This window comes from Panthera onca, chromosome E2, assembly GCF_046562875.1.
Source record: "Panthera onca isolate mPanOnc1 chromosome E2, mPanOnc1 haplotype 2, whole genome shotgun sequence".
In the NCBI taxonomy this organism is placed as follows: Eukaryota; Metazoa; Chordata; class Mammalia; order Carnivora; family Felidae; genus Panthera; species Panthera onca.
In genome coordinates, this window is record NC_138353.1 from 50,931,035 (window position 1) to 50,957,966 (window position 26,932).

Here is a 26,932-nt window from a genome sequence, read left to right on the forward strand (position 1 = left end):
AGTGAAAAATTATTATGACACTGAACACAAGAAAATACATACATACACACACACACACACACACACACACACACACACACCCTCTAACATCGATATTCTTCAGGAACATACACATAAATTCCACAAGAAAATATTAGCAAATTAAATCCAGCAATGTGACTGAAAGTTGATTTCTCTTTCCAAAAACCAAATAATGCAGTTTACTACATTAAGCAAATAAATGGTTAAAGAGAATCCATTTAATTATGTATGTAGATGCAGAAAAAAAAATCTAGCAAAATTCAATTTTTTGAGAGAGAGACAGAGTGGAAGCAGAGGAGGGGCAGATAGGGAGGGAGACAGAGAATCCCAAGCAGGCCCCAACCCACCAGCACAGTGCCTGATGCAGGGCTCAAACTCATGAACCATGAGATCATGACCTGAGCCGAAAACCAAGAGTCAGATGCTTAACCAACTGAGCCACCCAGGCACCCCAACAGTTATTTTTGATAATATCTCTCAGAAACATAGCAATAGGAGAGAATATTTGTTAACATATTAAAAAACGTATAATAACACTTTACAACCAACATCATACTTAATAGTGAAAGACTGAATGATTTCTCCTTAAGATAAGCAGCACGGTAAAGATTTCTGCTCTTATGCCCGCCATTATTCAACCCTACTATTCTTTATTGTAACAAAAGTAACAAAAGTTCTAGTCAGTATATAAGGCAATTCAAAGGAATAAAAGTCATAGTGATTGGAAAATAATAGGAAAAACAGTTGTTATTCATGGATGGCAAAATCTTGTATGTAAAATTTCTTAAGAAATCTAAAGAAAAGCTACTGTAACCAATATGTCAACTTGACTAAGTCACAGGGACAAGAACAATGTAGAAAATTCACTCGTACTCATTTGTATACGACAGGAACAATTACAAATTGAAATTAAAAATTGGGGCGCCTGGGTGGCTCAGTCGGTTGAGCTTGAGCGTCTGACTTCAGCTCCAGTCATGATCTCGCAGTTGACGAGACGGAGCCCCGCGTCGGGCTCTGTGCTGACAGCTGGGAGCCTGGAGCCTGCTTCAGATTCTGTGTGTGTGTGTGTCTCTCTCTCTGCCCCTCCCCCACTCACACTCTGTCTCTCCTTCAAAAATAAACATAAAAAAAGTTTTTTTAATAAAAATCAATACCTACTCAACAGCATAAAAATAAGAAATAGTTAAGAACAAATTTAACAAAATATGTGCCAGACTCATAACACTAAATACAAAACTGCAGAGAGAAATTTTAAATGGTATAATAAATAGAGATAAAATGCTCATGGTTTGAAAGGCTCAATATTGGTATCAGTTTTCCTTAAAATAATCTCTAGATTCAAATCAATTCTAGTCAAAAGCCTAGCAGGCATTTTTGACAAGCAGTATCTAAATTGTATATGCAGCAGGCTCTGTATCCAATGGAAATAGCCAAGATGGGTTTTAAAAAAAAAAAAGAATACATCTAAAAGAATAACATTACAAAATTTCAAGTATATCATAAAGCTACAGTAACAAAATGTGGTATTAGCATGAGAATACTTATATAGGTAGTAGAGGAAAATATCCAGAAACAAACTCACACATGTAGGGTGAGTTGATTTTCAACAAAGAGGCTAGGGTAATATAATGGAGAAAATTAGTCTTCTCAAGAAATTATGCCAGAACAATTGATGTTATATGGAAAATAATTAACTTTTATTCTGTCCCCAGACCACCCACAAACATTGACTTGAAATGGATCTTAAATGTAAGGGCAAAAGTTTATGCCTACAACTTCTAGAGGAAAACAAAACATTTTTACAACCTTGGCATGGGCAAAGAATTCCTATATTATAACAACAATGACAAAAACATGAAAGGTTTAGAAAACAACTTTTGCTTAATTAAAGGAAAATATGTGTATTATTCAGAAGACACTGTAAGGAAAAAAAGCCAGACTGAAAGAAAACAGCGAATATTTTATGCAATAAAATAAAACCATTTATTTAAAATTTATTGAAAAATAAAACAATTAACTTGAAATACATCAATGTAGCTCTGTTTGCCTCGAGATAATTCCAATGAAGAGCCTCACAAAATGTAAAAAGGATGGTGTGTCTGGTGGAGCTCCATATCCCTGGATAGGAAAAATACGTGTGTGTGTGTAAGAGAGAGAGAGAGACAGAGACTGAGAGACCCCTATGGTAGTCAAAATAATGCCCCTCCAAAGATAACCAGATACTGATCCTTGGAACCTATAACTGTCATATTAAATAACATTATGTATATTAATGTTACAAATGGAATCAAGTTTGTAATCAGGTCACTTAAAAATAGATTATCATGGGGGCACCTGGGTGGCTCACTTGGTTAAAGCGGCTGACTTCGGCTCAGGCCACGATCTCACTGTTTGTGGGTTCGAGCTCCGCGTCGGAGTCTGTGCTGACAGCTCAGAGCCTGGAGCCTGCTTCAGATTCTTTGTCTCCCTCTCTGCCCCTCCCCTGCTCATTTTCTCTCTTTCTCATTCTCTCTTTCTCTTAAAGAATAAATAAACATTTAAAAAGTTTTAAAAAATAGATTATCATGGCTTATCAGAGTGGAGCCAATGCAATCACAAAGATCCTTTAAATGTGAGAAAAGACGGCAGAAGAGTCAATGTCATACACTGTGATGTGAGAAACACTTGACTAGCCATCGCTGGCTTGGAAGATGGAAAGGCGCCATGAGACCAAAACTGGGGGCAACCAGCAGTTGGAAAAAGCCAAAAATGAAAAAGAGAAATTCCTCTCTAGAAAAATATTAAAATATCTAGGACATATTCAATTATGTTTTAAAATCTAATGTGATACTGATGAAGGAATGCACAAATAGACAAATTAAATAGAAAATCATTATATAGTCTCAAATACATCTGCAAATTTAGTCTATGCTAAAGGTGATATCTCAGTTAAGTATGGAAAAAGAGAGCTTTGTAATAGACGTATTGGGTTAATTGGATATCCATATGGCAAAAATAAAATTGTGCTCATGAATCATACTGATACTAAAAGAAATCCCAAATTGGTTAGAGATCTAAATATAAAAAGTGAAGTTATGGAAAGAATCATGGTAAAATCTTCTAATACTTGTTAGGAGTGGAAGCATTTGCTAACTATGATTCAAATTCCAGGTGCAGTTAATCAAAATATTGTTAAACTGATTATATATTTTTTAACTCAAGATTAGTAAAATGTTATATGAGAAAAATAATTACAATTATACCATGGAGAGTTAATGTTTTTAATATATAGTTTCTAAAAATAGAGAAACAGTCAATAACCCTGTAGAAAAAATAGGACAAGATATGGACAAGTCACAGAAAAACAATGCCAATGGCTCTTACTCCAACCCTATTTCTAGAAGTCACTTGTAAAGACATATATCTATGTCTATACTACCCAAAGCAATCTACACATTTAATGCAATCCCTATCAAATAACCAACAGCATTTTTCACAAAACTGGAACAAACAATCCCGAAATTTGTATGGAACAGCAAAAGACCCCGAATAGACAAAGCTGTCTTGAAAAGGAAGAGCAAAGCTGGAGGCATCACAATTCCAGACTTCAGGTTATACTACAGAGCTGTAGTAATCAAAACAGATGATACTGGCACAAAAATAGAACATAAGTCAACAGAACAGGATAGAAAAATCCAGAAATAAACCCACAATTATATGGTCAATTAATCTTCGACAAAGCAAGAAAGAATATCAAATGGGGAAAAGATAGTCTCTTCAACAAATAGTGTTGGGAAAACTGGACAGCAAAACGCAAAAAAAGAATGAAACTAGACTACTTTATTACACCATACACAAAAATCAATTCAAAATGGATGAAAAACCTAAATGTGAGACCAGATACCATAAAAATCTTAGAGACAGCACAGCAGTTAATTTCTCTGGCATTGGCCACAGGACCTTCTTTCTAGATATGCCTTTTGAAGCAAGGGAAACAAAAGAAAAAATAAACTATTGGGACTACATCAAATCAGCAAAGCAAAAGGCAACCTATGGAATGGAATAAGATATTTGTAAATGGCATATCTGATAAAGGGTTAGTATCCAAAATATATAAAGAACTTCTAAAACTCAACACCCAAAAATCAAATAACCCAATTAAATATAGGCAGAAGACATGAACAAACATTTCTCCAAAGAAGACCTACATATGGCCAACAGACACATGAAAAAGTGCTCATCATCACTTATCATCAGGGAAACATAAATTAAAACTCCAATGAGGTATCACCTCACACCTGTCAGGATGCTAAAATCAACAACACAAGAAACAGGTGTTGTTGAGGATGTGGAGAAGGGGGAACCTTCTTGCACTATTGGTGGGAGTGCAAACTGGTGCAACCACCGTGGAAGATAATATGAAAGTTCATCAAAAATTTTAAAATAGAACTACCCTACAAATGAGCCATCACACTACTGGGTACCCAAAGAATACAAAACCACTGATTCAAAGGGATACCTGCACCCCTACGTTTATAGCAGCATTATTCATAATAGCCAAGATATGGAAGCAGCCCAAGTGTTCACTGATAGATTAATGGATAAAGAAGATGTAGCATGTATATTATTCAGCCGTAAAAAAGAATGAAATCTTGTCATTTGCAACAACATGGATGGAGCTAGAGACTATAATACTAAGTGAAATAAGTCAGAGAAAGTCAAATACCATATGATTTCACTCATATGTGGAATTTAAGAAACTAAACAAATGAGCAAAGGGAAAAAGACAGAAACAACCAAGAACCAGACTCTGAACGGTAGGGAACAAACTGATGGTTACCAGAGGGGGGGGGTGGAGGGATTCCAGGTGAAATAGGAGATGGGGAATAAGTAGAGCCCTTGTCATGGTGAGCACTGAGTGGTTAAAATAAAAAATATAAAAATATGCTTAAAAAATAAAGACCCCTTGTTAAATACAAGAAAAGATGCATGTATTTTTTTTAATTTTTTTTCCGATCTTTATTTTAGAGAGAGAGTGCAACTCAGGGAGAGAGACAGAGGGGGAGAATCCCAAGCAGGCTCCACACTCAGCGTGGAGCCCAACACGGGGCTTGATCCCACGACCCTGGGTTCATGACCCAAGCTGAAATCATGAGTCAAACACTCAACCCACTGAGCCACCCAGGTGCTCCAACAAGATGTATTCCCACAGAAAACTGTTGAAAGAACCAATTATTAGGAAATGGTTGGATAATCTAGGGCCTATCAACACATAGTACTATACAACTGTATAAAGAATGAGGAGTATCATGAAGTATGCCCTAAAATAAAAATGGCAAGATGACCAAAGCTATATTTAGTGCACCACAATGGATGTGCTTATGTCTGTGCTTTTTCTTTTAAATTTTTATTTTAAGTAGGCTCCACACCCAATGTGGGGCTTGAACTCACAATCCAGAGACCAAGCCTCACGTGCTCTGAACCCTCACTGACTGAGCCCACCAGGCACCCCTTGTGTCTGTGCCTATAGGTATTTCCATTAAAGGAGCAACAGGAGGATAAACCACAACATAGTAAATTGAATCATGGTGGGGGGTGTAGGGCAAGTAGCAGAGAAGAGAGCTGCGGGAAAGGAGTTGAAATTGAATGAGTGAATAAGTTTTGTTTGGTAGATTTGGTATTGCAGGTGACTTTGTTTTCTTAAAATCCTAATGCAAATTTAAATTGTATAAAGGTCCTAAATACATTTCTTTTTTTTTTTTTTTTACACGTTTATTCATTTTTGAGAGAGAGAGAGAGAGAGAGAGACAGAGTGTGAGCAGGGGAGGGGCAGAGAGAGAGGGAGACACAGAATCCGAAGCAGGCTCCAGGCTCTGAGCTGTCAGCACAGAGCCCAACAGAGGGCTTGAACCCACAAACCATGAGATCATGACCTGAGCCAAAGTCGAATGCTTAACCAACCGAGCCACCCAAGCACCCCATGGTCCTAAATATATTTAAAAATAAAACAAAGGTGTCTGTTGGTTTTCTAGGGCTGCCGTAAGAAAGCACCATAGACTGAGTGGCTTAAACAACAGAAACTTATTTCCTCACAGTTCTGGAGCCTAGAAGTCCAAGATCAAGGTTTCAGCAAGGTTGTCTTATTCTGAGAGTATGTCCTTAATTTATAGATTGCCACCTTCTTTTTTTATGTTCACATGGCATTCCTTCTATGTGTGTCTGTGTCCTAACGTCCTGTCATAAAAGTACCAGTCATATCAGATTAGGGTCCACCCTAATGACCTCATTTTACCTTAACTCCCTCTTTAAAGACCCTATCTGTAAATACAGTCACATTCTGAGGGACTGGGGGTTATGACTTCAACATGGGAATTTTAGAGGGACACAGCTCAGCCCAAAATACTGACCAGGAATGGATCAATTTGGTGGCTCTTTGAATAACCATACAGAGAGATTCCAAGTGCCAGTGCGTGCAATAATCGCACAGTACCTGCCTGGTTGATATGCCTGAAGGATGAAAGGAAATGCAGATGAGAGAAAAATGATTCCAGCTAATACACCCACTTATCAAATTGTACCTCCCCAGTGGATATGCTCTAGGGCGAAAAGGAAATGCAGAGGGCTATTTATCCTTCCTGGTGCTAGGTGTTCTGCAGAAGCCACGGGACACCTTGGCTCAGACTGACAGAGGTAAGGCATTTTAGACATAGAACATAGACTTCATGCATCCAGGAGCTAGATCCAATCTTTCTCAGGCCCTTAAACATTAAGGGAGATAAACAGTCATCCGAAGTTATCCCAGTTTCTGTCTAGAGGTGGATGGAGGAGCTGGGCTAGAAGTTTATGCTGTAATTTATGCCCTGTGTTCCCTAGGGCCCAATCATGGCTCCTTCATTCCTGGTAATCTTTCCTTTGCTCCTGGCCCTGTCAACACCTTGCAATGCTTGTGATTGTAAAATTCAGCACCCTCAGACATATTACTGTACATCAGATGTCGGTGAGTCTAAGGGGACACCTTAGAGAAGTCTCCACCAAGGAGCTCTCACCATAGGGTGTAGAAATGCAGAGGTGGGGGAGCTCAGAGGTGGGTGATCTGATCAATGCCTTCATGAGACTTTGGATGTGGGAATCCTAGAGCAATGAAGCTATGGGCCCCTGACCCATTTCTTCCTCCCCCCAGTCATATTAGCTGATATACAAGGACCAGGAAACAACACCGTGACAAAACAAGGTTTCAGAGTCAATGTCATTAAGGTAAACTCAGTACCTCCTTTGTTCTTACATCCTTTCCTCAAAATAAGCAAGACTATCTGCTCTTGCTGAGAGATTTGGATGGTTTCTGGAGCCTAGCAACTTCTATGTAAACCTAAGGTCCTAGTCACTCTTTCCCTCCCATTGCAGGTACTCAAGGCTCCCAGAGGCATCCCAACAATCCACGAGATCTACTCACCCATCAGTTGGAAAGACTGTAGTTATAGGCTGAGGACCACTCAACAATCACTATTACTTATCGCAGGTGAGCATCCCTGTCCACATACAGCCCCTCAACCTTGCTACCTCCTCCTAAAAGGACCACCTGACTTCTGCAACTAACCCCACCAAGGACCAAGGGCCCCATTATCATGATCTGACAGACTCTTCCTGGGGCAATGCTGGACTCTCATTCATGGCTGACTCTGTACCAGCCTCAGGGGTTCTAGACCCTCTGGTCTGACTTCCCAGGGGATATGCATACATGGTATACTGACTCAGGCCATGCTCCCCCATCACTGCAGGCTATCTGAGGGGGGGCACATTGCGCTTCACAAGATGCCATCTGGTCTATTTCTGGTACCGGCTCACCAGAGAGCAGAGGCTAGGTTTTGAGGCAGCATACAGAACAGGATGCAAATGTCAAGTGAGTATGGTGATTTTTCTCTGCAGCCCAGGCACTACTCTTGTCCCATGTCCTTGTTCCCAGATCTTCCTCCCTGCTGTCTCCCTCCGGATGACCCTTGCTCTTTCACCTTCCTTCCATTCCCTGACCTCTTCCCACTGTTTCCTTTCTGTCCTTTCCCTCCTCACTGCTCCCTTTAGCCTCTCCTTGTTGACAGACCCTTGTTGCCCTTGTCGGTCCAGGATGGAGTGTATGAACAGGAAGTGGGCAGTTCTGTATCTCCCTCCACCCCTAGGTTCAGCCCTGCCTCCACTGCTGGCATTCCTGCCCTCAACCTGACTTTGGAGAGTGTGTGTGGAAACAAAAAGACTGTAACTACAAGGTATGGGAAGGAAACCATTCCTTGTTCTCCATGTGTGTGCCCTCCATGAATGGGTACTGTGAATGGACCCGCATCCAGATGAACTATCCGTACCAAACCTCGGCTCCAGTGACCTCTGTTCACTAGGCCCGAAATCATATAATAGAGTTTAATATTCTGTCTCCTGGTCTGGCTGCTGTTAGCAGAACTGAGTTAGTTTTGTACACCTCCACTAAATTGTACACTCAAGTTTTGTTTACTTTCTGTAAGTAGTGTACGCATCAATAAAACTTACAAAAACAAATCCCAAGTTGATAAACCACCCTGATGACAAATTCCCTTTATCTTCTCTGTTCATCAATTATCTTTTATTTCTTCTTCATCCAGCAACCTCATGCCAGACTCTAATCCTTCTTATTCCACAATTCCTGACATTTCCTCATCCTCTCAAAGCAAGAGCCCTGGGTCCAAACAAAGGGACAGATCCAGATCCAATCTGACCAGGGTCACACTCCACCTGACACACCCTTAACCTTCCCCAGATGATTTGCAGAACCATAAATCACAGGAGAAAGGATATTCCTTGTTCCCACAGAATTAAGACTCACTTGCAAATATAAACATTGTTCCTTGTCATATTAAAATTCTGAAAATAAAAGACTTTTAAACTTTTATAAGAACACAAAGGGCAATACTTTTAGGACTTCAAATCACAAAAGTTCCAAAATATATGAAGGAAAATGTTGATAAATTCCACTACTCTAAAATAAAATATCTTCCCCCAAATAAACCAAAGTACCATAAACTAAACACTATAAAAATATAAGATACAGACATAGATTGGAATTGGAAAGGATTTACAGCTTTATGATAAAAATTAGGTCTGAAGAGTGTTTTGGGGAATTGGTTGAAGTTTCCCTTTGAACATAATTTATGAACTTAAAAATTTCCCAGAGTCCTTCCAAAAAGAGTGTCTTCTCTGTGTTATTATTTAATTTAATTATGTATTTTATTAATCTAATTTTATTTTGTTAATTATTTTAAATTTTGGGATCATTTTGGATTTACAGAGGAAGGTACCAAGATAGTACAAAGAATTCATACATATTCTTTACCTAGTTTGCTCTAATGGTAACATCTTATGCAACACTGGTATGTTTGTTAAAGCTAAGACATTAACATGAGTACAATACTATTAACTAAATGACACTTTATTCAGATTTCTACCACTTTTCCCTCTTTTTTGTGCCAGAATCTAATCCATGAAACTGCAGAAATTGGTCTGTGACAACTTTTTTTTTTTTAATTTCTTGAAGTTTATTTATTTGTTTTTGAGAGAGAGAGAGACAGAATCCCAAGCAGGCTCTGCGCTGACAGATGGGGGCTCAAACTCACGAACCATGAGATCACATCCCGACCCGAAATAAGAGTCGGACGCTTTAAATGACTGAGCCACCCAGGCACTCCTGGTCTGTGACAACTTCTTAATGGAACTTCATTTTCAGTGACCTGGCAGTTTTACAGTGTACTGGTGTTCTGGAGACTCCCTCAATTTGGATGTGTCTGATGTATTTTCATGATCAGACTGGGGCTGTCGATTTTCAAGAATAGCACAAAGAAGAATACTTACTCTCATTGCACTGTATCACAAGTACCTAGCCTTGATATTACACCACTGATAGTGTTAACAATGATCACTTGGTTAGGGTGGGGTCCGCCAAGTTTCTCCACTGGAAAGGCACCGTTTTTCCTTTTTATACTCTTCGCCATGTCCCATTGGTTTTTAGTTGAACAATGGAATTTAGAAAATCGTATCTGGACACGGGTTCTTCATTGCTACTGGGGTGTCACTGCTTCCAGGCCTTCTCAGTAGACAGAACTAGGAAACATATGTATGCATATGAATTTAAGTATATCCACATGGTTATAACTATGACCCTTTCTCTCAATATAAAAATAAACCTGAGTTTCATACTAATGCCAACTACAGAATAATACAGGGCTCATTATAGCTCTCACCTATTGATTATTTGTACCTTTTTTTTTTCTGACAATAGGAAACTTGACTTTTATTTTATTATTTGTTCGAACCTAGTGTATATGTAAAGTAGTTTCAGCATGTACCCCTGTGAAGTAAATTTACCAATATAGTACCAGGTTTGTGTAGTTTTTAACATAAATCCACTCATTCAAACTCACATGCACACAGTTTCTACCCTAAGGCCCCAAAGGGTCCCAAACACACCTGGGTCCATTCTGGGAAAGGAGGCCCTAGGGGACATGGTGCAGACTCAGAAATCTCGGTGAACTTACATGCATTGCCAGGAATAAAGACACCGCCTGATATTTCTACATCTACAATCCCAACCTAATTGATCCCGACCCCCAATTTCAACCTTCCAGTGAGCAGGTCTTCCCATTTAAAACTCTCAGAGAAACATAGATCTCCTGGCAGAAGGTCAAGAATGTAAGTAGCCATGGTTATGGTTAATAGGCACAGAAGAGGCTGCCAAATCCACACACCAGTTGTCTGCGATCTCGCTCACCCTGGAGTTCAACCAGTGACCTTGGAATCAGAAGAGAATTCTAGAAAAAGAAGACTGTGGAAAAAATGGCACAGACATAGGGAACCAAATGGGAACAGGAAGGTTTTCTGTGCCTATCAGGCCACACACACACGCGCGCGCACACACACACACACACACACACACACACAGTCACAAAAATGTTTATAAATATTTGTGTATATGTAGGTGACATATATTTCCTAGGAAGCTTTATCTGCTGAGACACTAAATGAAATGAAATTTATCAGTTGCATAGGGAATAGTTTCTTACATAGGGCACAAAAACCAGAAAGTATAAAAGACAAACTGATATATTGTGCCTCATTAAAATTTAAAACTTTCATTCTTCAAAAGCTGCAATTCCAAAAATAAGAGAATGAGCCCCAGAGAGGGGAGTTAAATGCAAAACACATATATCTGACAAACATGCTATATCCAGAATATATTAAAAGAAAAAAAACCTCTTGCTACTCAAAAGGAAAAATAACAATAAAAATGAGCAAAATGTCTGAATAGACACTTCATAAAGCATGATACATGGGATGCTCAGTCAGTTAAGTGGCCAACTCTTGATTTTGGCTCAGGTCATGATCTCACAGTTGGTGGGTTTGAGCCCTGCATCAGGCTCTGTGCTCACTGCACAGAGCCTGCTTTGGATTCTCTGTCTCCCTCTTTTTGACTCTCTCCTGCCCGTAAGCATGCTCTCTCTCTCTTTCTCTCTCAAAAACTAATAAACATTAAAAAAATATTAAAAACAACATGATACATGAATGGCCAATAGTCCCTAAAAATATTATTGGAAAAACACAAATAAAGCCTCTATAAGATACAACTTCATATTCACTACAATGGCTAAAATTTAAAAGAATGACAATACCAAGTGTTGACAGGGATTTGAAGTAACTGGAATTCTTCCAGTTTGTTCTTGGGATTATAAAATATTACAACCAACTTGGAAAACATTCAACATTTTCTTATGAAGTTAATGATACAATTATCATAGGATCAACAGATTACAAACATATTATTTATACAAATAATGAAAACAGAGAACTTCTTTAAAAATAAGGAGACTTGTAATGAATGTATATAATAGCTTTATTCTAATGGCAAAAATCCTGGGAAATAAACATTTGTCATCAGTAATTGAATGAATAAACAAATTTTGGTTTATTCATACAATGTAATAGTAACCACCAAGAAAAGGAACGAACTACCAGTATAGATGATAACGTGGATGCATTTTATAAGCATTGTCCTGAGAGGAAGAAACCATTTATAAAAGAGATTGCACTGAACTAGTCTATTTATGTTAAATTCTAGAACATCCAAAATTACATTTATAGAAAATAGGTCAATGTTTGGCCTAAGGGAATGATTAGCTCCAAACATGTATGAGAGACTTGGAGTATTTATGCTGTTTTTCTGTCTCTTGATTAAGATATTGTTACCTAGTGTATTTATTCACAAAAATTCTTTAGACTGTGTGATTGAAATGTGCAAGTTGCATTGTGTGTCCATTTCCATTATAAATTTGATTACATCGGTAGCCATCATTTTATTACTTCTTGTGATTCCATGAGTTGGCTAGGTGGAGCCTCCCCTCCATGTGACACCATCTGCAATTAGCTGCTGATGGAAATGGACTGGAACATTCATTTGCCACTGCCCATGTGTCCATTTATTATTATAGACTGAATTGTGCTCCCAAAATTTATATGTTGATGTCCTAACCCCCAGTACCTCAGAATGTTACTGTAGTTAGAGAGAGGGTCATTAAAGGCATAATTAAATAAAAGGAAGTCACTAGGGGTCATTGGGTCACTAATCCAATATGACTGGCATCCTTATAAAAAGAGATTAGGACAAAGACACACACAGAGGAAGGACCATGTGAAGACACAGGAAAAGACAGCCATGCACAAGCCAGGGAGACAAGCCCCAAAAGAAACCAACACTACTCACAGCTTGGTCTTGATCTTCTAGCCTCCATAGTTGTGAGAAAATAAATTTATGTTGTTTAAACCACCCAGTCTGTGGTACTTCACTATGGTAGTCCTAGAAAACTAATGCAGGTATTTTTTAACTTCAGGTCACTTCTCTTTCCACAGAAACAATATGACCAGGAGCACTTCCTTGTCCTCTCTGAATTGGGAGAACTTTTCCCTCATCTCTTTGTTTGAAAGTCACCCTTGTGTTAGCATATCATATGGTAGCCATCCATTTTCACCTTGTTTCAACACACCAAGCCAGCCCATCTATTAACAACTCTGGGTCCGTCTTTGTCCATCAGGGGGTCAAATTTTGCGAGTAAAGAAAAAGGCTTGGTGCAGGTAGTGATGATAGGGAAAAGAGAAGACAAAGAGGTACACCAAATATAAAGAATGGGCAAAAACAGAAAGAAAACAAGGAATAAGTAAAGGCAATGAAGATAGAAGGAGAACAAAAAAAAAAAAAAAAAAAAAGAAGAAGAAGAAGAGGGAGACGGAGCAGGTACAGCAGGAGAGAGAAAGCAATAGTTCCTGGGCTGAAAGAACATTTGGTGGATCACTCATGGTAGAATTAGCTTCTGCCTTGTAGACACCAAGGTGCTTTCTTTCTGCTCCTAGTTGTACACTCCCATATTGCATGCTACATCTATTCAGTTTTAATTTATTGTTACTCAAAGCTGCTCATGAAGAAAGAAGTCAAACTTGGAGTGTCAGCACACTGTGTTCCCTCTGTAGTTTGAGTGAATCCAGCCCTGGGGCTTCAGGATACCCTGGGCAAGGAAGCAGATCAGCCCTGGATGGGCAGTCCTGGGAGCACAATGTCCTAAATTATTAAGGAGAGACAATGACTGTGTTTCTGGTCTGTTGGCCAAAATTGAGGGTTCATGTTGGCGGTCAGAGAAAACAAAGTGCTGGGGTATATGAGCTCATTCTAAATGGAGTAATTTTTTGCTAGAAAATACTCACTCATGAATGTATTTTTTCACCATGGTACTTTTTCTCATCAGATGTGTAGGTATATTGAAATTTCTCCTCAGGAGACTTGAGCATCTGTGGAGGAAAGAGGAAAAATGATGCAGACTCAGGAATATGTGTGGGATGGGAGGCTGCAGTGTTGCTATTTGACCAGGACCTGTCTGACCCCCACATACTGCACATTCTCTCACAGCAGGATGGAGAATCCTCTGTTCTCGTAGGGAGATGTATATGGAGAGGAGCTGGTAGGGTGAACCTGGTAATGTGATTTCATAGAGTTGCATTTTCCTACTGAAATGGTGAGGCCCTAGAATAAAACCATCTTGATTGAGAGGTTGGAAAAGAGTATACATGGGCCCTCTCATGGTTATGTATTCATGTGTCTCCAGCCAAGTCTCAGAAAGACAAAATGTGTAGCCCCATGCCACCCACATGCCCTATCCCCCACTCAACCACCACAGCAGAGAGAATTCTTACCCCTTACAACCAAATGGTGAAATACCATAGGCAAGGACTCTGCATTCTTTACAGACTCACCAACTTCTAAGTAAACAATCCAGTGGTATAATAGTGTACAAGAGTAGACTTGCCCAGGCATGGCCATGATAGCCAGGAGGATACAGAGACCACCAGGAAGTTGGGAGCCAGGTAGGAGCCTGGATACCAATGAAGGATTTAGGAAAAGACTTTCATACAGTTCTTCTGTCTTTACTGATATAACATGATAATATTACAGAATGTGGATAAATAATATTAGTGGTTTGTGGTAAGTATTCCTTTAATCATCATGAGAGACAAATTTTAACTTAATAGTACCTGGACTCAAGGTACTTGGGTTAAAATCCAAATTGCATTAATTTCTGGCTGTAGGACCTCAGGACAGCTCATTCAACAACTCACTCCTTAGAATCCTCAACTGTTAAATGTAAATAATTACAGAACTTTTCATACAGGACCACTGCTAAGATTAAATGTTAAAAACATGAAATGTACTTGAAGTATTACCTGATACCAAGTAAGCACTCAATCAATTGGACTTGTATTGTATACTTCATGGTTAGTAGTTATTATTACTCACACTAGCAATAATGAACACTACTTTAATAAATAATTATCTACCCCTCTTTTTGATGTTTATTTATTTTCAAGAGAGAGTGTGATTGGGGGAAGAGCAGAGAGAGAGAGGGAGACAGGGAATCTGAAGCAGGCTCCACACTGTCAGCGCAAAGCCCAGTGTGGGACTCAAACCCACCAACCAGGAGATCATGACCTGAGCCAAAATTGGACGCTCAACTAACTGAGCCACCCAGGCACCCCAAGGATCTACCTCTTTCAAGCCTCACCATACTCATAAAAATATGAATTTATTATCCTAGTTTTGAACTATTTCTTCATTCCTAATTGCAGTATTAATTTCAGTCATATTGTTAATGTAAAAGCAAAAAATGCTATCAATGGCACATCACAACTATCCTAGTTTCATATAGATTAAAAAGGAACAACAAGATTCACCAGGGTAGTATTAATCATGGTTTTAATGTTATGATAATGCAAATTAACAATGTACTGAAATCATCCTCATTTCCTAAAAGGAAACCAATATTTTCTTGTGACTACTTCTTTGGCCCTGGAAAGGTCCTGCAATATGAAAGAACTCTGTAAGATGTCACAAAATTGCTCAGAGATTAGTCCCTATAGTCACTTTCCCCCAATGTCCTTCAAAGTCGGCCATGAATTTTCTTGTACATAGCCATGTCCCTACATCCTCAAGTTACAATGACCACTCTCTCTCCATTCTCTGCAAATTCCCGAGTTCAGGCAGACAGTTGGCTGGACCTTACTTGCCAATCAGGGGCCTATTGCCATGCCTCTAATATATAACATTCAATCTTTTTCAGGCCATGAGCCCTGATATTTATTTATTTATTTATTTATTTATTTATTTATTTATTTATTTATTTTAATGTTTACTTTTGAGAGAGAGAGAGAGACACAGCGTGAGTGGGGGAGGGGGAGAGAGAGGAGGAGACACAAAATGTGAAACAGGCTCCAGGCTCTAAGCTGTCAGCACAGAGCCCAACACAGGGCTTGAACTCAGGAACAGTGAGATCATGACCTAGGCTGAAGTCAGACACTTAACCGACTGAGCCACTTGGGCACCCCACCCTGATTTTAGCCACATGCCCAGGATTTTGCATCAGGAGAAGGTGCCAAATGGGTCAAGGATCAATTGCTTGTTCCTATGTCCTATCAGGGCCTCTCACTACCACCCATGAACTCATCCAATACCCCTGCATAAGCAAAGGGGAGAAAGAGCACATTATATCTGTGGTCAGAGATATATGAGTGCAGTATGAATTCATTTTATTTTAATATATATTCAGATGCCCAGATGCACAAATAGATATGCTTATATACAAAGATTAGCATATGTATGTATGTATAAATAAATATGCATATATAAATATGTGTTTGTATTATTTATTAAATTAGTTTGTTTGTTTGTTTACTGGCTCTGTCTCCTAAGCAGACCTAGAGGCATTGACACCCTGATAACAATGAGCACACCTAGTGCCCAGATCTTGATTTCTAAACACCATTATCTAATAAAAGAAATCAGAATTCTTTTGGAAAAGGGCTATATACAGGGCAAGGGCAGTTAAAACACAAGATGATCCCATGTATATTAAAAAGACACATGGATCAATATGAAAAAACTCCCAATAGCCATGGCTGGAACAATTTTCCAAGCAAAATGTGTAGCAACTGAAACAATTGAAATACGGGACAATTTTCCTAACAAATACATAATATTAAATTATAACTCAAAGAATAAAATAAATATCCATCATTCTGTGCCAATAAAAACAAAATATTAAGTAAATGAGGAGAAGGGACAAATCTTCCTTACAGAAGAATTGCAAGGGAGCCTGGTGGCTCAGTCAGTTAAGCGTCCAACTTCAGCTCAGGTCATGATCTCACAGTTCATGGGTTCGAGCCCCATGTCGGTCTCTGTGCTGACAGCTCAGAGCCTGGAGCCTGCTTCAGATTCTGTGTCTCCCTCTCTCTCTGCCCCCTCCCCTGCTCATGCTCTGTCTCTCTGTGTCTCCCCCCAAAAAATAAAAGTTAAAAAAAATTCAAATAGCATGTGTACATATGTGCCTTCTAGGAGGTGGGAAATTCATTTCCTTTCTCTTAAGTATGGAGAGGACTTACCATGTCCCAGAGAATAGAATACGGAAAGGAGAAAATAGTGATTTTCTAGTAGAAAAACACTGAAGAAACCATCTTAACCAAGTGATCAAGGCTAATATCAGCAGATATGATTTATAGCAATATCATATACAATGAAAAACATACTCCACCTCTGAGTACATTTTAAAAAACACCTTTTCTCTTTTCAAAGTGCAATTTACTTACATATGTCACATAATGCATTGTATTTAAATTACAATTCCTTTGTAAACCTCTGTTATACTAAATTTGAATGACTGAATCTATAACCACTAACTTTATTTATTTATTTATTTTTAATATAATTTGTTGTCAAGTTGGCTAACATACTGTGTATACAGTGTGCTCTTGGTTTTGTATAACCACTAACTTTAAAATAATGCAACAAAATGAAATGCTGACCATTCAGTTTTGTCCTCTTTTTCTGTTGGACTTTCTCATCTATCTAGGACCCACTAACACAATGCAGACAATCTCAAAATGTGACTACTGGCATATAAGCTCTTACCTTCCAGTCTTTCGAGATGTTTCCTGAAAATGTGATTCAAATTGAATACTTCCCTTGGAGATAACCAATTCATATTGTTAATGACAGAAGATGGAGGTATCCTGGCCTTCATGATGCTTAGCACATATATGTTGAAAAATAGCATACTTAGTAATTTCCAGATCTTGTTTATAAGCATGTTTACAACATCTCTCTTTCACATACTCTGAATTCAGTTTTTGGTTTTGCAAGCTGAGGGGAGTTTAGGAGTCTCTACAGTGTTTGGTTGAGACCATCATTGCTTGTCAGGGAAGTGAGCTGGCAAACAAATGATGAGGATAGACCATTTGTGCTCATTTAAGTGATCTGTGTGTGATTTAACTCGTGCTCTTGATGCCAAATTTTTGTGCAAACGTAATTATCCCCTGGTTCCATATTTAGGTTTTAGGAATGCCTAATATTAAAGTTGAAAAGTTTTAGTGGATTTTCTCCTCAGGTTCAGCAATTTGCCTTTACAAAAATTACTTAATGATTTTGACCTTAAATTTTTCACCCAAAAGAAAACAGACAATAACAAGATAATATCCCTAAACCTATGAATTCATTTATAATGTGACACCAGATGATGGCAAAGCCAGCACCAGATATTGAGGCTATTTTGAAGGATGATGAATGGTGCATTCTAGGGCTCTGTTGCTGATTAGTGAGGTGCTCTCCTTTAAAAATCTTTATAGGTGGCTCAGTTGCTTAAGCCTCCAACTCTTGGGTTTGGCTCAGGTCACGATCTCACAGTTCACTGACAGCACAGAGCCTGCTTAGGACTCTCTCTCTCTCTCTCTCTCTCTCTCTCTCTCTCTCTTCCCCTCCCCTACTTGCACTCTCTCTCTCTCTCAAATAAACAAATAAACTTAAAAAAATAAAGATCTTACAAATAAAATAATCATCCATTAAGGAAATGATTAAATAGGGCCTGAAGGAACCCACAGAGCCTGTTGTGGGTTGAGGCATACAAACCAGTACATTAGGTTATAAGTGACAGAAAACTAGCTCAAAGTCACTTCAGCATAAGAGGGGGATCTATGAGCTCTCCTAATTAGGAAATAAAGAACTGCTCCTGGCTTCAGGCCTAGCTTGATGCTAGGACTCAATACCTGTAGGACTTTTAATCCGTCTCTCCCCCTTATGAATCTGCTAGACTCTTCTGGCATCCTTCCTCAGACAGGTTCTCATCTGCCAACTCAGAAACCCCACAGAAAATAACCAGCTTTTTCTCTTCTCGGGCATAAAAATCCAAGGAGAACTCTCACTGGGCCATGTACCCTTCATTCCCCAATAAGTGTGGTCTGAGCTGGGGTACTCTGGTTGGACTGGGTTGACCCAAGCCTTCTACTCTGTGTCCAGAGAAAGATGGTCATGACCAAAAGAGCCATGTGGGTGAGGGAGAAGTTCCTGATAGAGAAAGATGAGCAACCCTTTCTTAACTCCCTTTTATTTATTTTTTTAATGTTTATTTATTTTTGAGACAGAGACAGAGCATGAACGGGGGAGGGTCAGAGAGAGGGAGACACAGAATCTGAAACAGGCTCCAGGCTCTGAGCTGTCAGCACAGAGCCCGACGCGGGGCTCGAACTCACAGACTGTGAGATCGTGACCTGAGCTCAAGTCGGACGCTTAACCGACTGAGCCACCCAGGCGCCCCTCTTAACTCCCTTTTAAATGAGTGCCTTAGAGTTGGTTTCTCTTACTTTCAACCCAGAATCCCAACTACTGTAGCGAGTTGTAGGAGATGGGACAATGAGTAGAGAAACTGCTTTCTAGGCACAGGACTGTGACACTGCACACCACATGTCTCACAACAGCCCTGGGGTGCTGATGCAGAGCTGCTGCTCAAAGCTCTTGAGCGTCAAGCTATATACCACCAGAGAAACACAGCAAGTTGAAGAATGGAGTGATGTTTTGCCTGAAGGAAAAGAAGACAGACTTGAACTGATCCCTGCCAACAGCTGGGATGTGTAATTTAAACATTCCACTGCCCTAAAGGGAGTCGTGTAACCTGGAGCCAGTGGGACAGTCCTGGTTTGAAATATTCTGCTCACATCAGCCTAGAGATTGTCACAGTGCCCCCTGAAGAGCTAATTAATGGTCATACTTACCCAGGGTAACACAACTAAAACTGTTTCCCAGATCCTGCAATGAGAAGATTCCAACACATGTGTTGCAGGGGCAAGAGAACAAGAACTTCTTTTGAATCCATAAAGCCCCAACAATGCTACCACCATAGTATTCATTGCATATGGTGTGAATAGATGCAAAGATGCGGTCCTGAGCATTTTTCTAACTGTAGGGCCTTGAAACACATTACTTGAATTCTCTGGGCATCTGTATACTTTGTAAAAAATGTTTAATAGTCATCGCTTTGTGGGGTTAATGTGAAGATTCAATCTGCCTACTATGTAAAGTGGTTGGTACAGTGCCTAGCACATAGTAAGTGCTGAACAAACATCGGCTCTTATTATTATTACAAAAAGTATAGGGCAGCCTCCACCAACCTAATTTAAGAGGCAGATGAACTCTTAGTTTCATCCAAATATGTTATATACACCACTCTGGCCATTACAGATTCATCACTTTGGATTAACAAATAATCTCTATGGCAATGCCGAAAACTCTAGTAGGAAACATGAAATACTACATTCAAGACTTTCATAAATAGTTCCCAAAGTAGTTATTTCCTCCTAATGGGTTTTAATGAAGAGAAGGGTGACATGAACCACAAGAATCTTCCGACAGGTACAGATTGGGATCAGTGACACTGGAGTGTTATTAGTGACACTGGTGGGCTGCAATGGGCTGAGAAGAAAATGTTTTGATGGAGAATTTTCTGATATCACAGTGATCTTTAATTCTCATTATTCACCAGGCAGATTAGCTGGTCTCAAACACAAACACAAAAACAAAAACAAACAAAAACAGAAAACACAAAAAACCCCTATCTCAAAGCTCCATAATGTTTGGAGCAGGAGTCTACATATCCAAAACATGGATTTTTCTGCCATCTGCTGGTCATTTTTGAGAAGAACAACAATCTTTATGTGAGCAAAGATGGGGTCTTCGGTGCCTCTCTTCTTTCTTGCCCCACCTGGGGACTTGCCCACAAATCTCACTGGAACAGTGGGTTGTAGAATTTAGTTTGTGAAATAGGTGATGGGACTTTGGAGATTCATTATGGTGGTATATGGAGACACTGATGGACATGTATGGGGTCAGTGATTAGTGTCTGTGGGTTCAGTAGCAAATGTCCGTGGGGTAAGTGAATGTGGCTGAGAGCTGAGTGATTGAAATGGTACCAGAAACGGATTTTTTTTTCTGGACTTAGCAATGGAGTCTCTAGAAATAATGTCTAGAATAGGATATTGAAATATCTGAGATGTGGAATCTATTTTGTCTATGGTACACAGTCTGTAGGATAAATGATGTTTAGACAGAGGTGTCTATGTTGTGGGCTCTAGAGGCCCAAGAATGTGGAACCTTATGTTAGTTGAATGATTAAAAAATATTTCAAAATTTAATATATATTAGGTAAGTTTATCTAACCCATGTGAGTTTCTTGGCTGTGTAAAATATCCTAGTTCTTAGGAGATGCATGTATTCAGGGGTGAAACATACTGATTTCTGTGATTTACCTTCAGTGTGGTTTAGCAATAAAATGTGCATGTAATTTTCAAAACGGTTAAAAACTATCAACAAATTAGAAGTTCTAAAGTATGTATGAACTGTAAACATTCTCAAAAGACACAAAATTAACTTGAATGAAAGGAAAGATCCATTGTGTCTGGGGTTCTCTAACATCAGACACCTCACTCCATCCAAAGTAAAACAAAGTGTACAAAAAAGAAATAGATCCAGAGAAGCCTGGGGTCAAAGTCCAGCTGACATATCCTGAAACTTCCCTACGTACTTTGCTCAACCAAGAATCGTTAGGTGAGGAAAGGGAGAATATTCTAGTTCCCGTAACACAAAAGTTTTAAACTTTTATGATGACACAAAGGAGACTATCTTTAGGACTCCAAGATACAGAAGGCACAAAATGTGAAGGCCATTATTAATCAATCTGACTACTTTAAAATAAGACATGTTTCCCAAAATAAAACCAAATACCATAAACACTGTAAGATGAAAACACTGCAAGATGCAGACCCAGGGTAGAATTGTAGAGAGTTTACAGAATAAGTGAGGTCTGAAAAATTAGTGTTTTGGAGAATTGATTGAATTTCTCCTTTTAGCATAATTTGTCATCTCCAAACTTGTTCAGAATACTTCCACAAAAGTGTATCCTCTATTTTTTGTTCTATTCGATTTTTTATCATAGAATAAATTTAGATTTGCGTAAAAGGTTCTAAAATGGTACGTAGAATTTTTTTTCATACCCTTCACCTAGTTCTTGCCCTAATGAGAACATCTCACATCACCAGGGGACGCCGGTCAGAACTAAAAAATCAACATGGACACAATACTATTAACTCAATGGCAGACTCTATTCGGATTCCATCAGTTTCTCCACAAATGTGGTTTTTCCATACAAGAATCTAATCCAGAATATCACAGCCCTCAGTCACTGTATCTCCTCAGTCTCTGATCTGTGACGGTTTCTTGATCCTTCTTTGTTTTCCGTTAACTTAGAAAACTTAAAAGAGTGTTGCTCACCTATTTTGTACAATGTCCCCCAATTTTTGTTGGTCTCCTGTATTCTTATTATTAGACTGAAATTATGGTTTTTGTGGAGAAAATTACCACAAAGAAGAATTGCCCTTCTCATCTAATCGTATCGGGGTACATTATATACACATGATACTGGTGATGTTAACCTTTATCACTTGGTTAAAGCGGCGACTTACCAGGTCTCTCCACTATAAAGCCACTTTTTATGTTCCCCTTCCATACCTTTTCATTTGGAAGTGAGTCACTAAGTCCAGCCCACATTCCACGGCAGGGAGAGTAATTGGAATTAATTCAAATTGCTCTGTAAGGGAGATCTGCTCCCCTTCCCCACCCCCATCTATTTATTTAGTTACTTATTTGACATTATTATGGACTCATGGAGATTTATTTTGTTTTGGGGGTTATAATCTAGTCCTCATATTATTTATGTATTTGCTCAAATTGTTCTAGCTTTGCCTATGGGGAGCAATTTCAGGTTGACTTCTGTACCCGTTTGCAAAGCCCATATTTTTAAAATCAGAGTATGGTATTTAAAAACCAATATCCAGAGGAGTAATGTCATCAGAATGGCAGAGTAGGCAGCTGCAAGCTCTCATCTCCCCCCGAGACACATCAAAAAACAAGCAGAAAATGTCAGAACCAACTTTATCAGAACTCTGCGAAACAATCAACAACTGACAGCAGCCAAGCAAATGCTGAATCAAGAAAACAATATGACTTCAACACAGAAAAGTTCTGTGGTGATTTTATTTGCCTTTATTCCCCCCATTCCCAGCTATAAGGTGGTTTTAAAGCAATAGCAACCTGCATTTCCAGAGAGGCACCCTGCTCCCTGAATCAGGAAGGAACAGAATAGACCTTAGCGGCAAATTAGTGTGTGTGTGTGTGTGTGTGTGTGTGTGCGCGCGCGCGTGCGCTCAAACCTGTCTGGTGGTTTATCTGAAGGACTGATGGAGATTGTTCATCTCTGTTTCATCTAACTTGGAAGTCAGCACAAGGGAGTAGGTCCGAAAAGTAATAAGAGTGGCTCAAAACACTACCAGGCTTGGGACTACCACCCCTCAGGTGCCAGAAAACTACCTGGTCTTACACAGTTTACCCCCTCGAATGTGCCTACTTCTGCTGTCTGCCATAGCAATTCTGGCTGTTCTCCACCAAGGGCTTTCATCATTCCCCGCTTCTAGAAACCATCCTAGAAACATGTTCCCACCATCTAATGCAGTTCCTGCCATTTGGGCAAATTGCCCCAGCTTTAGCCATTGTGATGTCCTTCAGATTGACTCCTGTGTCCTTTTGGTATATCTGTAACTTTTATTTACTTATTTAAAAACTGTACATCCTTCTAGGGCATGGTTACCGGTGGGGGTGAGGGGTGGAAAAGAAAGGAGGTTGGTTGAAGGGTACAAACTTTAAATGAGATGAATAAGTTCACAGGATCCAGTGTACAACATGGTGATGTTAAGTCCTGTCTCCAAATTTAATCTTCAATACCATTTGGCCACCAATCACAGATTCTTGTCCCATGTCCACCTTCAGGCTCTTGTGAGTACATGACAGCTAGATTCCACTATTCTATTGAAATATTGCCCCTGTTTTGCTAGCAGGCTCAATATGTCCCTGGCGAGGATATATTATGACTTTCTCTTAGTTATTGACTTCATGGGAAGCACTCGCAAGGCTTTGTGTTAGGAAAGAATTTGGTAGGATGTGATAAGAGTGCAGGACCTTAGAGAAACAGTTGATTCCAGAGCTGAAGAAATGAAGATGCACAGTGGCTCTGGGGCATCATCTCATGCCATAAATCAAAGATTTTTTTTTTCTAGCTTCATTAAGGTACAATTGATTTTAACACTATGTATATTTAAGTTATATAATGTAATAATTTGATATACGGTATACATTGTGAAATGATGACCAGAGTCAAGCTAAATTAACAAATCTGTCACTTAGTGACTTTGTGTGCATGTGTGTGTGAGTGTGTGTGGTGAGAACACCTAATATCTACTCTTCCTGCAAATTTCAAGTATGCAATACAGCATTATTAACTATAGTTCACCATGTTGTACACTGGATCTGAAGGACATCACAATGGCTAAAGCGGGGGCAATTTGCCCAAAATATATGTTGGTCATATAGGCTTACACCCCAAAAGAATAAAATAAGTATCTTTTACCAGAAAGAAATCAGTGAAGAGAAGGGGCAAATTGTGGAAACCCCTGCAAAACTTCACTTCCCTCCTCTTTGGGTGCAGGCTGGGTTTAGTGACTCACTCACTTCCAAATAACATACGAAAAGGTTAAAGTGGTGACTTTAGAGTGGAGAAACCTGGAAGACACCTTCTTAACCAGGGGATCAAGGTGAATATAACCAGGGATAACTCGTAGTGATATCACTTGATATGATACAATGAGAGGGCAATCCATTTCTGTGATATATTCATCTAAAAAACCTATAATCCAAATCTAACCAAGAGAAAACATCATACAAACCAACAGTGAGAGACATTTTACAAAATACCTGACTTGTATTCTTCAAAATTATCAAGACCATGAAAAACTAGGAAAGAGTGAAAACTGTCACATATTGTGAAAAGCTAAAGAAGGCAAATAGAGACTCCTGGATCTGATCAGGGAAGTGAAAAAGGCTATGGGTGGCAAGACTGTGTACATGGGAATAAAGTTAGGTTAGCTCATAGTATTGTACCAATGTTAATTTCATTGTTTTGACAGGTGCACCAAGGTTATGTAAGATGTTAACCCTGAAGAAACTGAATGAAAGGTATACAGGAACCCTCCATACTTAACTTCCAGCTTTTCTGTAAGTCTAAAATTATTCCAAGTTAAAAGTTCATTTATTTTTTTTTCAAAAGATTTTATTTTTAAGTAATCTCCACACCCAACGCAGAGCTCAAACTTACAACCCCAAGATCAAGAGGCATATTCTCCACCAACTGAACCATCCAGGTACCCCTAAAAGTTTATTTAAAAAGTCATACTTTAAAAAACAAAATTGTAGGGGCGCCTGGGTGGCTCACTCGGTTGAGCATCTGACTCTTCATTTCCGCTCAGGTCATGATCCCAGGGTCTTGGGATCCAGCCCCACATCGGGCTCCATGCTAAGCGTGAAGCCTGCTTCAGATTCTCTCCCTCTCCTCTCTATCTCTCTAAAATAAAAAAAAAAAATTAATAAACAAATAGAATCAAAAGTCTCTAAAAGAATAAACAAAATAAAACAAAGGAGCCCACGGGCAGGTGGAGTTAGCGACCAGTGTAAAGGAAACTAAGAAGAATTATTCCAGTTGCCCCGTGACCCATCATTAGCCTGTATTTTACTCATGGTTATGCCCCAAAAGATGAAAATGAACTACAGTTGACTGTACATCCTCCCAGGAGCTTGAAGGCCCTGCCGAAACTTTGTGGTGCGTCTCAACTGAGACTGCCAAAGGGGAGACGCTGTAGAACACAGATTCCAGGGGCAGATATGTTTGTGTTTAAGCTCTTATGGATTTGTTGACCTTCTTAAGTGCACACATGAATACGTTTCCTCAAATTTGAAGAGCTTTCAGCCATTAAATTTTTCTGCCTCTTTCTTTGTTCTCTTTCTAGAACTAAGGTTGTGTGTTTAATGCAATATATTTAATGGCTCCCCAAGGGTATCTTAAGATTTGTTCATTGTACTTCATTCTTTTATCTTTCTGTCCATCAACTGGATACTCTTAATTGATCTGTCTTCAGTTTTAAATTTTTTTTTTAACGTTTATTTATTTTTGAGACAGAGAGAGACAGAGCATGAACAGGGGAGGGTCAGAGAGAGAGGGAGACACAGAATCTGAAACAGGCTCCAGGCTCTGAGCTGTCAGCACAGAGCCTGACGCGGGGCTCGAACTCACGGACCGCGAGATCATGACCTGAGCCGAAGTCAGATGCTGAACCGACCGAGCCACCCAGGCGCCGCTGTCTTCAGTTTTATAGATTCCTCCTACTTCTAGCTGAAACCTGTCATGGAAACTCTCTTATCCATATGAGTTATTATACTTTTAAAACTCCTGATACTCTCATTGGTTTGTATTCATAACCTCAACTCATGTATTCATATTATCTATTTTATGAGTCATGTAATTATCTTTACATATGCTTTCTTTTCATTTTAAGCACATAAATATGTGCTTAATACCTGTTTTGAAGTCCTTTTCTGCTCAGTCCAACATCTGAGCCCACTCAGTATGCCTGCTGACAGATTTTTTTTCTGTGTAAAAGGCATACTTTCCTATTTCATTGCATGTATTACTGAAAAATCGGCAATTTAGATAGTACATTGTACCAACTTTGCATTCTGTTCCCACCTTGTGAGTGGTTGTGGTGGCTGGATTTTTATTTGTTTGCTTAGTGACTTGCCTGGACAAAAAGTCTGTTTCCCCCTCAGTGTGTGTGTGACTGTTGTCATCTTGTTTCCTAGAGCTTGGCGTTCCATCCCTACACCCTTGTTACTTCCCCTCAATAACAAGATGGCACTTTACCCTATTCCAGCTAGAGCGTATAAGCATTGTTTATGGAAACGATGGAGCCAGAGAAAGGGATTCACTAAATTTGTATATGATGTCCTGGCAAACTCCTAAGAGATGCATGTATGAAAATGACCAGAGCCAACACAGCAAAATGTCTGAGAAATCGACTACTGTATAGAATACCAAACAGGTTTCACAATTGGCCTCTGGGCAGCACA

At 39.2% G+C, this 26,932-nt stretch overlaps 1 protein-coding gene across 5 annotated transcripts in view; it reads left to right on the forward strand.

The window, feature by feature from the left end:
- LOC132690122 (uncharacterized) overlaps positions 1 to 26,932 on the forward strand; it is a 57,845-nt gene that overhangs the window by 30,226 nt on the left and 687 nt on the right. For 3 of the 5 annotated variants that reach the window (XR_013552537.1, XR_009615265.2, XR_013552539.1), the window contains 2 exons: positions 7,402 to 7,516; positions 24,940 to 25,027. Coding sequence is in view for 1 of the 5 variants with exons in the window: in XM_078439007.1 (XP_078295133.1) it covers positions 7,402 to 7,516; positions 7,776 to 7,897; positions 8,172 to 8,384 (450 nt within the window). In the remaining 4 variants the exon portion in view is untranslated. Of the gene's footprint in view, positions 1 to 7,401; positions 7,517 to 7,775; positions 9,028 to 24,939; positions 25,028 to 26,932 lie in introns of those variants that run through there. The other 2 variants (XM_078439007.1, XR_013552538.1) reach the window with 2 other exon arrangements.